The 15289-nt window shown below is 37.1% G+C and overlaps 1 protein-coding gene across 1 annotated transcript in view; it reads left to right on the top strand.

Moving 5' to 3' along the window:
• The first annotated feature begins 837 nt into the window (after positions 1–837).
• The window catches only part of si:dkey-106n21.1 (solute carrier family 23 member 1), a 72026-nt gene continuing 57574 nt past the window's right edge, over positions 838–15289 (top strand). Inside the window, exons 1-2 of the mRNA XM_034685167.1 lie at positions 838–1209; positions 2352–2501. Of these exons, the coding sequence (XP_034541058.1) occupies positions 838–1209; positions 2352–2501 (522 nt within the window). The remainder of the gene's footprint in view (positions 1210–2351; positions 2502–15289) is intronic.

The following is a 15289-nucleotide window of genomic DNA, read 5'->3' as shown; positions in this document are numbered from 1 at the left end:
GAAGTTGTGTGTTAGACCTGAAATTACGGTGGCCCTGAAGGCCAATTGTGATAAACATTTAAAAAGCGCAAAATTAATTTCACTTAGCAAAATACATTTCACAGAATCGCAAAATACAATTCAGAATCACAAAATACATTTCAGAATCACAAAATACAATTCAGAATCACAAAATACATTTCAGATTCACAAAATACAATTCAGAATCGCAAAATACAATTCAGAATCACAAAATACATTTCAGAATCACAAAATACATTTCAGAATCAAAAAATACATTTCAGAATCAAAAAATACATTTCAGAATCACAAAATAAATTTCAGAATCACAAAATACATTTCAGAATCACAAAATACATTACAGAATCGCAAGATACATTACAGAATCGCAAAATACAATTCAGAATCACAAAATAAATTTCAGTCACAAAATACATTTCAGAATCGCAAAATACATTTCAAGAAACCAGAAAGGGTAGGACCATAGTACTTGTTTGTGATTGGCTAAACCCCAGTCTGTCCAGCATCAGTCCTTTATCATTTCCTGTTTACAGTGGATACCGCAATGGCAGGGCCAGCGCGAAATTTCAAGTGTTTACCAGGATGGAAGAGGAGCTTGAGTTGATAGAGCAATACTTCAACAAGGGACATACATATAGTGTGATTCTTGAAATGCTCTCCTCTTATCACGGAATACACATATCAATTGGAACCCTTAAATCACGCTGAAAAGACCTCGGCCTGCAGAGAAGGGGTGGATTTTCTTCATTGAATGCTGTTAGGAGGGCAATATCATCAGAGCTGCTGGGACCTGGACAACTGTTTGGATACCGAACAATGTGGATAACTCTCAAACAGAAACATGGTCTGCGTGTCAAAAGGGAGACCGTCATGAGAATGCTCCGGCAGCTGAATCCACGCGGGACCCTGTTGCGGGCACGTCGCAGGTTTATCCGTCGCACGTACCATTCAATGGGTCCGAACTACCTGTGGTATGTAGACGGGTATGACAAATTAAAACCTTTTGGATTTGCCATATCTGGTTGTATAGACGGGTTCTCCCGTAGAATAATGTGGCTCAAATGTGGACCAACCAACAACAACCCTGAAGTGATAAAAAACAACTTTATTGACTGCATCAGAAGTGTTGGTGTGGTTCCCATGAAACTCTGCACAGACTGTGGGACAGAGAATGGGGCTATGGCAGCTGTACAGTGCACTCTTCGCCATCATCATAGCGATTATCATGCCGGTGCCAGAAGCCATTTGTTTGGACGTGTGAAAGAGTGAGTGTGGGAGCAGGAGAAAGGAGATACAGCGCAGGAGAAGTTATTCATTCATTCAAGGATTCATGTTTTGCTTTGTTTGTTGGCGTGGTCACGGCCGACAGTGACCGGTTAATAAAGCTCTTGTGTTCACAAATCGGCTCGAGTGTCCGGACGGACGTTACAATATGTATACACACATAGAAAACACAATAGATCTTACGTTCACTTTGCTCTGTTCTTTTTTCTTCATGCCTTTCTTCTGTAAGCTGAAGTTCTGCCTTTCCTCTGACTTTTTCTTCCGATAGTCTATGAAGGTTTTCAGGGTTGGCATGTTCGGTGCTGCTGATGCTGCTGCTGCTGCAGGTATATACACAAAAGTAATTGAGTAGCTGTAGCTAGCAGTTGGAGAAGGAAGTTAAATGATCAAACATTTACCTGAAATGGGGCCACTGGCGTCATCCTTGAAGCCCTGCTCTTTAACAAGGGCCAATGCCTTCCCACACGCATTACAAAAATTCGGTAATGACGAAAATTGTTTTCCAAAATAGGGACAGAACATGATGAAAGTTTATTGACCGCTCTGTTCGCGCTGTAAACACATACTCCGGAAATTACGTCCGAGAATGGCGCAAGTTTGTCCAATCAGAGACAAGCACCATGGTCCTACCCTTTCCGGTTTCTTGAAATGTATTTCATGACTCTGAATTGTATTTTGTGATTCTGAAATGTATTTTGAGATTCTGAAATGTATTTTGTGGCTTATGATTCTGAAATGTATTTCATGACTCTGAAATGTATTTTGTGATTCTGAAATGTATTTTGTGATTCTGAAATGTATTTTGTGCTTTTGAAATGTATTTTGTGATTCTGAAATTTATTTTGTGATTCTGTGAAATGTATTTTGTGATTCTGAAATGTATTTTGTGATTCTGAAATGTATTTTGTGATTCTGAAATTTATTTTGTGATTCTGTGAAATGTATTTTGCTAAGTGAAATTAATTTTGCGTTTTTGAAATGTTAATTACGATTGGCCTTCAGGGCCACCGTATGAAATGTCTTTATTTGGCTGTTCTTCTCTTTAGGTCAAAGACAGCGAAGAGCCTCAGCTGACAGATGACATTGGGGAGCCACACACAGAGACCCTAGAGGAGACTGTCGACCACAGCGCAGATTTGGTTTACTCCCTAAATGACAGGCCACCATGGTACCTCTGTATTCTGCTCGGCTTCCAGGTAAATAAATCTCTGGCTTTGAAACTACTAGTGGTTAAGGGTGATTCACTTTGTGCATTGAAGGAGCAGAACATCCAGAAAACAGAAATGCTTGCTCTTTTATTTGGCTGTTTTTTTTTTTATTTTGAACACTGGAAAAAATGCCCCTCAAAAAACAAGAAAAAAACAACTTATTTTCACTTTTACCTTGAAATAAGCAAAAAAATCTGCCAATAGAACAAGTGAAAATTTGCTTGCTCAAAAAAAGATTTTTGCACTAATACATTTCATGTCAACTTCTTCATTTGAGATATATTCACCTTAATTTGAGTTGTATTATAGCGGCACTTGAGATCCTGTCCATAAAAATTACGAACAGGAATTTTGTACTTTGTTAAGTGTCATAACTGTAAAATTCCTGAAAGTTAAAGTATTTAAAAAATACCCAATAAAAATGGGTTAAATACTCTTAAAATGTCATAAATATTTTGAACACTGGAAAAAATGCCCCTCAAAAAACAAGAAAAAAACAACTTATTTTCACTTTTACCTTGAAATAAGCAAAAAAAATCTGCTTATAGAACAAGTGAAAATTTGCTTGGTAAGATTTCTTAAAATAAGACATACTATTTAGAAAACTGTGATCTTAAAATTAGCAGGGAAAACTTTTTTTAAGCAACATTTTACCAATATTTTAAAGCTTAGTGTCTCAGTATAAGACATAAATGCTAACAATTAGTATTTTTTCTCTCAAAAAAAATGTTTGCACTAATACATTTCATGTCAACTTCTTCATTTGAGATATATTCACCTTTATTTGAGTTGTATTATAGCGGCACTTGAGATCCTGTCCATAAAAATTACGAACAGGAATTTTGTACATTAAGTGTCATAACTGTAAAATTCCTGAAAGTTAAAGTATTTAAAAAATACCCAATAAAAATGGGTTAAAAACTCTTAAAATGTCATAAATATTTTGAACACTGGAGAAAATGCCCCTCAAAAAAACAGAAAAAAAACAACTTATTTTCACTTTTACCTTGAAATAAGCAAAAAAATCTACCATTAGAACAAGTGAAAATTTGCTTGGTGAGATTTCTTAAAATAAGACATACTATTTAGAAAACTGATCTTAAAATTAGCTGGGAAAACTTCTTTTAAGCAACATTTTACCAGTATTTTAAAGCTTAGTGTCTCAGTATAAGACGGAAATGCTAACAATTAGTATTTTTTCTCTCAAAAAAAGATTTTTGCACTAATACATTTCATGTCAACTTCTTCATTTGAGATATATTCACCTTAATTTGAGTTGTAGTATAGCGGCACTTGAGATCCTGTCCATAAAAATTACGAACAGGAATTTTGTACATTGCTAAGTGTCATAACTGTAAAATTCCTGAAAGTTAAAGTATTTAAAAAATACCCAATAAAAATGGGTTAAAAACTCTTAAAATGTCATAAATATTTTGAACACTGGAAAAAATGCCCCTCAAAAAACAAGTAAAAAAACAACTTATTTTCACTTTTACCTTGAAATAAGCAAAAAAATCTGCCAATAGAAAAAGTGAAAATTTGCTTGGTAAGATTTCTTAAAATAAGACATACTATTTAGAAAACTGATCTTAAAATTAGCAGGGAAAACTTTTTTTAAGCAACATTTTACCAATATTTTAAACATTAGTGTCTCAGTATAAGACAGAAATGCTAACAATTAGTATTTTTTCTCTCAAAAAAAAAGATTTTTGCACTAATACATTTCATGTCAACTTCTTCATTTGAGATATATTCACCTTAATTTGAGTTGTATTATAGCGGCACTTCTCTAGGTTTAACACCATCTTGTACTTGAAATAAGATTACAAAGTTTAATTTGAGCATTTTGAGATATAATGTCTTCTCATAGTGAGCTGGATATACTAATATTCAGTCATGTTGTTTTTTAGGATAAGCCAGCTATGCTCAAAAGTAGGTGTTTCATTGTGTGCATGTAGTTTGAGGATGTATATTTTTAGCTGATTTAGAAGAAACAGTGTCTGAAAACTGTAACCTGTCCTTAAAAAAACAACTTTTCTTTCTTTCTTTCTTTCTTTCTTTCTTTCTTTCTTTCTTTCTTTCATCAATGTAGCTGTTTTCTGATAGATTCTTCAATAAAATGAATTTACTTTACTTAAATCAAGATTATCTGTCTTCTACAAATAAGATCTCAGCTTGAAAAATGCATGAAATGTATATAAACCTTGTTTCTTCTAAATTACAACTCAAAACAAGATCATTTCAAGATTGTTTGCCTTAACAAGATATTTAAGATGTCTTAAAACAAGTCCCTCTATCTTGCTCAAATGTTACTTGTTAAGTAAATGTATCTTAAATCAAGTGGGAGAAGACATTTTGACTAAAAAATCAGACAATTTCACTTGGTAAGATTTTGAGTGTTTGCAGTGAACTTGGTTACCCAGCTGTTCATCAAAAAAATCACACAAATGGCAAAAAGTTTACAACAAAGATTTATGGGAGACAGGTAAGGCAGAATATTGAGTAGAAAATTGCTTAGTGTTGGAATTCAATGTTAATGGATGGGTCAACCAAGAACAGAGCAGCACGTGGGAGAGCGGGGTTTAAGGTTAGTGCAGAGAAAATGTCACATTTGAATTATTCAAGTGTGTAACGTCACATAACTTCCTTTTCTTTATACAGTAGTTGCCTTCCTGTATTGTACATGGTCCTACTGTTTTTTGTAAACAAAACCAAGTACACGTCATAAATAAAAGTGAAGGTTTTGGAAAGTTCTCTGTAGGTAGTTCTAGGTTTAGTTGGTGAAAAAGCACACACACACAAAAAAAACCCTTGTGCTTGAATAACACAAAACCTTGACTCATGTTTTCACACAGGGAAAGATCTCCTGTATTAAAGTTGGAGAGCTTAACTTTAGAAAGCCCTGACATCTCCCCCACGCATGATTCATGTCACCACCATAAAGTCACAATGACTTAATCAGAACTTCTTGTTGCATGAAATAACTGCAACATAAAAGCATGAGTTGGAAGTTAGCTGTGAAGTGTTAGCTGGTAAGTTGCTGTGACAAATAAAGGGAAACATGCCAGTAGTGCTCCCCTCTTTAAAATCCATAAACGGAAAATTCAGGCAGAAATCCAACCATACTTTAAAGTTTGATTGCATTGTTAAAACAGAAGAATGCCAAAGGGAATAGTTAGGCCCTCACCCCTGACCAGCTACAGCTTTGATAAACTGCCAAATATATTCTGCAACAATGGCATTCTTATGTATTCGTGTTTATGCATATCTGATGAATGTGGTCATTCTACCTTTGATTTGAACACCCAGCATCTTCTAAGGAAAAAATCCCTCATAATAATAGCTCCAACATGTTTTAACATCAGCTAGCTAGTTGTAATCTTTTCCACTTCTTAAACTTTTGCAACTAGAGAACGAAAGTAGAGGTTTATTTGATTTTTTGCTCCAAATGCTGCAGCCAAGTAGTATTTTTTTAAATAACCTAACTCAGTTTAATAAGCTGAAACAGGCTGAAAACAAAGGAACACTGCGATGTCTTTGAGAAACCTCAGTGGGTTTGTTACTGCAATGACCATACCTGCCAACATTGGACTGTGAAAAATAGGGAGATTTTCTGGAGTATAGTAAAAATCAGCCTATATCAAGTAACCCCATCCATATATAACCCTGAAGTGCAGATTCATATATTTAATAAAAGGATATGTAAGTCAAATACGTTAATGTGTCTGAATTTTAAGGGTTTGCAGTAAAATAAAATGTCTTACAAATATGACAAAATTCATAAACATGTTAAAGAGTGAGAGTAGAGTGAGCCTCTGCAGTAACACACACATATTCCAGGTAGAGTGGTTTAGGTTGACACCATATTTTGATGTTAATACCATTATAGTATTATTTCAATAAAGGAGTCTCTGTAACATGAATCTACATCTCTATGTGCTTTTTAAAGTCCTTCATCTGGGTCCTTTAAATCATATTTATTACCTACAGCTAAATGTTATTTGACCTAAGGTAACCTCTTCATCCTCAGCCTCTGCTGCTTTCTGCTCTTTGCTTTAAGAAGGAACAGATTTCCTCTGCATCTCCATCTGAGGTTATCAGGAAGTGTTTAGTGTTTTAACAACTTCACCTGTGACATTGTGATAGTTACACTGTCAGCACTCTCTCTGTCATCCGATTCACACAGCTCTAAACTCTCCTGATGAACTTTAAAGAGGATGCTGCGTTATTGCACGTCAAAACTTAGGTTAGCTAGCAAGAACAGGGCTAAACCACTTTAATGAGGGATGGATAACATCTTTAAACAGTGCAGATGTTTGTTGAACTCATAACAATATGTCTCATGAACACTTCAGCTACCTGCTGTGAGAAACAATCTCATGCAGCGTCTTTTGTAGCAAACCATGTACAGGGAGAGGAGGAGTGGATGTTTTTGGGGTTTGAATATAAGGCTCAAGTAGAGGACTTCTTGAAAAAGAAGTTGAGGGACACTCATTTGATTGACATCAACATGAAATAGGGAGATTGTCGGGAGTACAGTAAAAAGGGGTAGACTCTCGCCTAAACTGTGAGTGTTGGCAGGTCTGGCAATGACCTTTTCATAACACTGTGTCCAGCAATCCCATCAAAATCCAGTGAAATACATAAAGAAAGAGGAAGCTCTTCAGAAACATTTGATTGAATAACTTGTGTTTATAGAATAACATGTGCTTTAATACACGCTTAATTCACTTCATATTAGATCCTTACATTAACTGTAGTTATTCAGACTTCTAAATATATATTATTAATAATATATTGAAGTAAAGGCAGGTATTTCAAAAAACTTTCAAAGACATTTTTTTTCTAAGACCTTAAGGCTGATTTATACTTCTGCGTCTCCCCTACGCAGCAGGGGCTGACGCGGACATGAGCCCCACATACTTGTGCGAGGATGTGTCCGTGTCGCGCAGCAATTCTCCGCCGAAACGCCTGAGGGCAGTGTGGTCTCTCTGATAGCCGGTCGCCTGCTTCCGGTCCTGCTACGATCTCTGTTTACTTTTCCACAGAGTTTCAGAGCGTGTTCTGTTAATCTACAGCTGATACGTGTTGCTGTTTATCATACAGACATGATTACATGAAGAATAGAGAGGAGGAGATTAAATACGCGGCCGATGTGCGGCCGATGTGGCCGATGTGCGGGATCCCGGAAGTGATATGAATACGGGAAAGACAAAGCCGCCGAGCGGACCAATCACAGAGCTTGCGGTCCGCATCGGCTCTACGCGTAGTTACATTTTGGAGGAGGTGCACGTCAGCTACGTGTGTAGGCCTCGGCGTAGGTACGGGAGCTACGCGGACCCCCGGCGTAGGGTACGCCGTCGATTCAACGCAGAAGTATAAATCAGCCTTTACTGTGATGGACTGAATGTCATCTAACACTACCGCCCCCCAAAAGTGAAGCAAAAACATGGAGGGCTCCCTCTAGTGACTTGCAGCAGAATAGATCATAAAGCCCGCCTCCTCCATGTTAAGAGATGGGACATAGGTCAAGCTAGCAAATTGAAATAAACGTCAAATACATTTTGTTAAACATGATTTGGTTATTATTATTATTATTATTATTATTATTATTATTATTATTATTATTATTATTATTATTAATAACAACAACAATAATAATAATAATAATAATGCATTTTATTTATAGGCGCCTTCCTTGGCACTCAAGGTCACCTTATAACATTAAAAACAAACAGAGTTTAAATACCAAACATTAAATAAAACACAATTTAAAAAGTTTTAAGTGAATGGACAGTGGAGTTGTGGTCAGATGGAGTAAGCCAGTTTAAACAGATGGGTTTTGAGTTTGGATTTAAAATGTGGGAGTGAGTCAGTATTACGGAGGTCAGGTGGGAGAGAGTTCCAGTTCTTATTTTTGCATTTATGTGCGTTCAAGTGTTTATTTTAAGAGAAGTTTGCTCTTAATTAGTTGATGCTAAAGAAGAGGAGATGTTGTCATGAGTCGATGTTTAGTTTAGTTTTTTGCTTGTATTCATTCCTTGGCTTTTCATGTTCTTTCTGCATTAGTTATCCTCTGGGATCCATGTCTCTTTTTTGTACTTTCTTGTGTTTCTTAGTCTTGTGTTCTGATCCCTGTCTCCAGGTTAGTTACTTTCTGTCCTTGTGTGTTTCCCTCCTTTTTGATTACCCTCATTAGTTTCACCTGTGTCTTGTGCTCCACACCTGTGTTAATTACTCTGTGTATTTAGCTCCTCTGTTTCCCCAGTCTCTTGTCAGATCGTTGTCTACCCCACCTGCATGTACCTCATGTTTCTTTGTTCTAGTGGGTCCTTGTTCTAGTGTTTTTCAGTAAGTTTTGGTTTATTATTTAGAATCTGCATTTTGGGTCATCTACTTTTTTGGTTGCTGCACCGTGACAGATGGAATGTTATGACCAAGCGGCAACCTCAGGTCTCAAAATATGAAGCCCATGCGGAAGTGTTGTAAACTGCAGTTCATTGAGTGTCCACTTGAGGCTGGCTGCAGAAATAAACAATGCAACAGTTCAGAAGATATTATGATTACGAGTTTTGCCCTAATAAGGACATGACCGACTTGATTGACAGGCGGGAGCACTGTAGCTGTTGGCGAGGAGGCTCAAAGCCCGCCTCTTTACCTCACACTCGCTCGACAGCAGTTAGGTTGAGTTCTTCATTTCCAATATGGCACCCGCCGACAACCGGCTTCAAAACAGCGCTTCAGAGACAGATGGGTGTTATAACAGATACTACATCCATTATTTATACAGTCTAGGGTTATGACTGATGGCTCTGTTGACAAGTTAGTAGAGTAGAATCAAACTTTCTATGGTCATAAGAATCTGTTTCAAACCCATACATGAAAATGTTCTGCTGAGGGCTGTACCGACCTGAGGGATATTCAATGTTTTATCTAGAAGTTTAATGTGTGTTTTAGGGCATGAAGCCAGTCCCGGTGCTCCATCAGTCAGATCCCTTCTGCACATTTCTGGGCTATAAAATATACTATCAGCACATGTCAGCACCCATTGCAACAGTATTTTTGGCCTCATTCCTTTGCAGAAGGAGAAGGAGGTTAAGTTGCAAACAATGGTTGCAAAGTTTTGGGAATTTGTTTAACCTGATATGGGATATTCAGGAAGGAATTTTATCACAACCAAATTTATAGAAGTTACAAAAGATTAAGCGTTAGGAAATCCATCCTCTATATTCTGTCACAGCAAGCAGTCAGATTTTTCTAAACGTAATCCATTGATTTTTTTTTTCCTTCTTAGCCAACTCACAGCATAATCCTCCCATGACTACTATCATGTGGTAGTGAGCTGACAGGTTCTCCATTATCATAATAAATGGTAGCACATAGAACACTTGCTATGCGGTACTGGAGACAAGTTAGAGTGCTATAAATGATTGTAATTTAAAGCCCCTGATAGTAAAAACGGAATGCAGATTGATAAGCAGCTCATACTTGCACTGAGTCAGTAATCCAGAGTAATTTGAATCTGACGTTCAGCCTGACATCCTCTGATACAGCTTTAATTAACATTTGACTGTAAATGTAACTTCTTCATCTTCTTTAGGAGGAAATAAATATATTTAATGTTCTTTAGTTTAATACAAGGAGTGGGGGCAGGTTTTCTGCACAAGAACACTTGAGCTCAAGAGGATATTTGAAATGTGGAGAGGTCAATGTATAGGACAGATGATGAAATAAATAGCCCCACTCACTGGTGCTTGAGCTTATGTAAGGAAATTAGATGCCAGCAGGTCATACATTTCTATTTAGTGAAGAGCAGCCATGAAATTTGAATCATGCAGTAAAACTACTGCAGCCATGTAAAATGTGAGACTTGGAAGTGTTAGATATTTTTTTAAGTAGATTTATTTAGTTTTCATGTGCTTTGGTACAATGGTTTCTATTGTAGAGTTTTAAAGCCTGTGGACAGCTAAATGCTAACTCAACCTAACTTTTATATCAACCTAACAAGAGGCAAAGAGGTAGAGCTGAGGCAGGCCGTCAGCCTCCTGGACACAAGCTACAGTGTGCCAATCTATCAGTCTGACAGCCGTGTCTGTAATTATGAAAACTCTAAGCCTTAATATCTTGTACAGTGTATGCAAATTAGGGATGGGACATTTTCAAATGCTCGAACATTCGTTCACTTATTAAAAATCCAAGAGTTAAAGGCACTATGAAGAGTTTTGTAACTGGTTGAGAAACAGACTGAAACTGATACTGATGCCTCTTTATGACCCTCAAAAGCAAAAAAGACCATCCACAACAACACTGATAGCTTCTCTGTTGTCATTTTTAATGCCTGAATCCGCTCAGAGGGGATAGGTGTCAGAACAGATGATTGACATCTCCCTTTTTTGGCTGCTTTCATGCCAAATAATCACACCGTGTGATACAGCTTTATGTTAAACACAACAGGATGAGGTTATTGGCTGAAGACACAAATTTTGCATGTCGAGGACAAGAGATAAGAGGTATCACTTTGTCCACAAGAGGGCGCCAAAATCGATGCAAACCAAAAGTTCCTCACAGCAGCTTTAATGTGAATATTATCTCATTTTGAAAGTACTATTTTCATTCAGCTATAGAGCGCCTTAAAGCTGTTTGCTAACTGCATTAAATAACAGAAGAAGAAGAATGCGAACTGCATTAAATAGCGAAATAAGTTGAAAACATTAGCGACAGTTGCTAGTAATACATCTGTTCATAATTTGACATAGAGTGGTCTACACCTCCTATGTTTGTAAAAGTGTCTTGAGGTAACGTTTGTTGTGATTTGGCGCTATATAAATAAAGATTGATTGATTGATTGATAGTGGAGTGAGATTCAGAAACTGAGATAACGGCGTCTGAGCACGGCTTTAAGATGTAAACTTGCACAGCATGCTGCTCCATCAGACAAACACCGACATAACTGCTAGCAGCACTAGTACAAATAATCGCCAGTGATTATCGAAAAGTATTTTGGCTTGAAATGCTTCTCTATCCTAGTGCGGATAAATAATTTAGATATACAGACCAAAAGTGTTTTTGTACCAGGCTGTAAACATGTCTACTTTTGCTATAATGAAGATGTGCTTGTTAGAATGGGTGTGTACATGGCTACCTGCATTTTTGGAGCCAGCCTCAAGTGGACGCTTGAGGAACTGCAGTTTTTAGTATGTATGCACGTGCTTCATACTTCAAAACCAGAGGTTGCCACTTGGTTCCAATCAGCTTTTTTGGCCCCTGATCTCAATCTGTGTTTTATACAGAGTTCCGATCTTCAGCTTATTCTTTTTAACTTAGTCAAGCTAGCATCGTTGGAAAACTTGCATAGAAAATCGAATTATACTCAGAAGGGTGTAATAGCTTCCATTAATCCAAATGTCTGTTGTAAAACTAACAGCAGTCACCTTGTATGTTGTCAGGAACTTTGCTGTACAGCTCTGGTAAGGTCTGACATGTAGTGTCAAGATGGCGGGACGTACAGTGGATCAAGACAAGGCATAAATCTGCATTCTGCAGCAGAGATGGGCTGGTTGTCCAATGCGCTGAATTCAACCATCTTCTCTGTAATCTTTTTGGCCTTTTTGCTCTCTAGAGGATATCTATTATCTTTCCTTTTAAAGACTAGAGTTGGTGCTTTGGTGAAAGTGTCATAATCAGTTAAAATGTGTGGTTCCATTTGAGACATTGGAAATATTTGAAGTTTATTCCTTTAAGTTCTCACATACAAGAAGACTCCAGTTAAAAGACAGCTGTGACAATCACAACTAATGGCTGCTTGTTTTCATGTTTTGTATTTTTTATGTGCTTTTATTTCACAGTTACACAAATAAAAAGCAAACTAAACCAAACCAAACAGACAAGGGTTTTCCAAATTAACTAATTTCTTGGTCATTCAAACTGAAATTTTAAACTAAGATTGACTGATCGACAGGTAAGAAAAACTGTGGGGGAAGGTCTTTTTTTTTATTTATTTTTTTACTTAACATGGCTTAAACATGATATCACAGTCTGTGGGTGAGCAATGCCAAATTGGTTTGCTAAGTGTGTCTAGCATTAGCAGAGATATAACAATCTTCCTAGCAGGTTAACATGCCTGTTTGTTGTAGGCTCTTTTAAGTTAACCAGACACAGTCTTTGTACATTTTTACCAACATTTTCTAGATTAAAACAAATGCCCAACTGCACAGGACTACAAGATACCATTGGTCATGTCTGCTTGTTTATGTCCAGGTAGTAAAGCATTATACAGCATTATGGCATTTGCCAGTTACTGGATAAAATGAAGGTACAATGGGACCAAAACAAAAGCAATCTTGAGGTGTTAATATGCCATGCCCCCAAACTGACCGACAGCTTGTCCTCATGCTGTCTTCTTGAAGTTTAAGTTATAAAGATTAACACACACACACACAAAAACAGCTGAGAGGAAGAAAAGTTCATCATCCACCCTAGGGAGTAATCTTGTTATTCATTCCTAAAGAAGCTATTACTTTCACAGTTGACCATCCCTTTAATTTTCCCACTGGGATCATGACATTTCTCCAACCTTTCAGTTTGTGTAGCCCTTTGCACCTTTTGTTGTCACCTCGGTGTTTTCATATGAGTCCAACCACATCATAAATCACTTGCAGGAAATGTACTAAGGTTTCCATCCCCAGGAGATGATGTTCTTTCTGAGGGATCTCATTTTCCCTCTTGCCAAAACCTATGTAGTTCAGACTTTTAAAGGACTTTAAAGACAGCCTATTCAAAACAGGAAACATATAAGTGGAAGAAAAAATAGCTTTAAACTCCCTAGTCTCAAGACCACATGTGTTCATGTCATCGGGGTCACTTCACACTCAAAACAAACAAAACAAGTCGTATGTCAAGTAGCCTGTTGGAGGTTTTATTTTGCAGTGTGTTGGCTGGTAGTGCCATTCACTAAATGTAGTGGGAGGCTATCCAGGTGTCTCCTGCATTTCATTTAAAGTAAGCTATGATTCTTTCAGAGGGTTGACTTGTTTTTCCTCATCTGATCACCTCTGAACCCACTCAATCTCCCACCCACACCCACTGTTTAACTCCCCATACTCTCCAGCAGCAGCAGGTCAAACCTCTGTCAGATGACAGCTAGGGGTCAAAAGGTCATCTCATTTAAGCTGTTGCCCTCTTGGACTGATATCCAAACAACAAAGATGTATAGTCTCACAACAATGTATCATTAGGAAATTTGACTTTTCTTGGAATTTTGGTTGGAAATGTATTACTAACATGTTGTTTAAAGCCAGGCAGACTCTGGGAATGAGGCTGATTCACAACGATACCACACCTATCATCCATTACATACCGACCATCTGAGCAATCTAATTCTTTTATCAAGCGTCTATATTTTCTGTTTTTATGGACACATCAGAAAGATGATATCTGAACTTTATGTTTAATGCTGAAGTCATACTCTCTGACTTCAGCTCTGTGTAAGATACTTTACAAAGGAAATTTCACTGAAAAGTTTCAAAGCTCTGTTCCAATTTAACACGTACAGTGCAAGGACTTAGGTGGTGTGTCGTAAATTAATCACCTGACAGTGTGAGTTCAGTTTTCCTGACGACATTCATAATATCGTACAGTGTATTCCCTCGCAGAGAGGTAATCCATTCACTCAAACTAAACAGCAATGGCTGAGTTAATTGTAAAGACAGAACATGTCCGTCCTTGATGAAAGACACCAGCTATTGTGGCACGACATACATGTTGGAAGTCACAAAAGAATTGAAGTTTTTTAAGGCTTGCTTATGTTCTAATCATACATTTAAAAAAACAATGGTATAATATTAAGTGTATTAAACTTGTGGAGTGCTGGTTTGTTTGAAAAGACTTCAATTTAAGATGAAAAATGACCAGCAAAGGTGGATGGTACGAGTCTCTGCACATCAGACGATGGCATTGGATATCTGTACCTCACAAAAAGCTCAACCCCACTGCTGCATGGGTAGCTGGCAGGATGGCCATAACAGATGATGAAGGGGTTTAAACCACATTGGGAGCCCCATAATACATTGTGTTTAATTTTATTTAACCAGGAAAACCTCATTGAGATTAAGAATCTCTTTTACAAGTGTGTCCTGGCCAAGATCGGCAGCAGCATGTTCCAACAAAGTCACAGTCAAACAACACAGAATTCTAAAAAAAAGACAACATATCATGAATTTCAGAACAAAAATCATCACTCAAAGCATCTACAAGCTATGGCATCTTCCTCAAATGCATTCAGTCTGCTTTTAATAATACTGAAAGAGACAAGCTCACTAGAACCCAAGTTCTCCTGCAGCAGATTCCAGGCTGCAGGAGCAGCGTATCTATAATAATCCCTATAATCCTATAATAAATTAGACTGTGTCTTGAAGACTGATGTGACTATTCCAGATTTTACGGTAATATATAAATTAATGCCAGCTTTAGACTTTATATCAGTTTTTCCAATAATGTTTTTGACATTCAACAACTCCTCCATCATTGCCCATCATTTTTGTTGATCTTTACCACCTCTCAGAGTAGTAGTTATGTGGAAAAAGTTGTGGGGGTTGACTTTTATTTGCTTAAAAAAATACCTGTTTGCTAGTTCCACTGAATTGTTATACTTTTTTTCCATGAAAAAACAAAGAAAAAAAAGGAGAGAAGTTTTTTTTCTGCCAGTGTTGTCATGACTCTTACTTTCTATAAATGTATTTTAACTACAACTACAATTTTAATTGTAAACACAATATACA

Source organism: Notolabrus celidotus, chromosome 6 (assembly GCF_009762535.1).
Source record: "Notolabrus celidotus isolate fNotCel1 chromosome 6, fNotCel1.pri, whole genome shotgun sequence".
NCBI lineage: Eukaryota > Metazoa > Chordata > Actinopteri > Labriformes > Labridae > Notolabrus > Notolabrus celidotus.
Note: the sequence above shows the minus strand (reverse complement) of the source record. Positions and strands in the feature narration are given on the sequence as shown.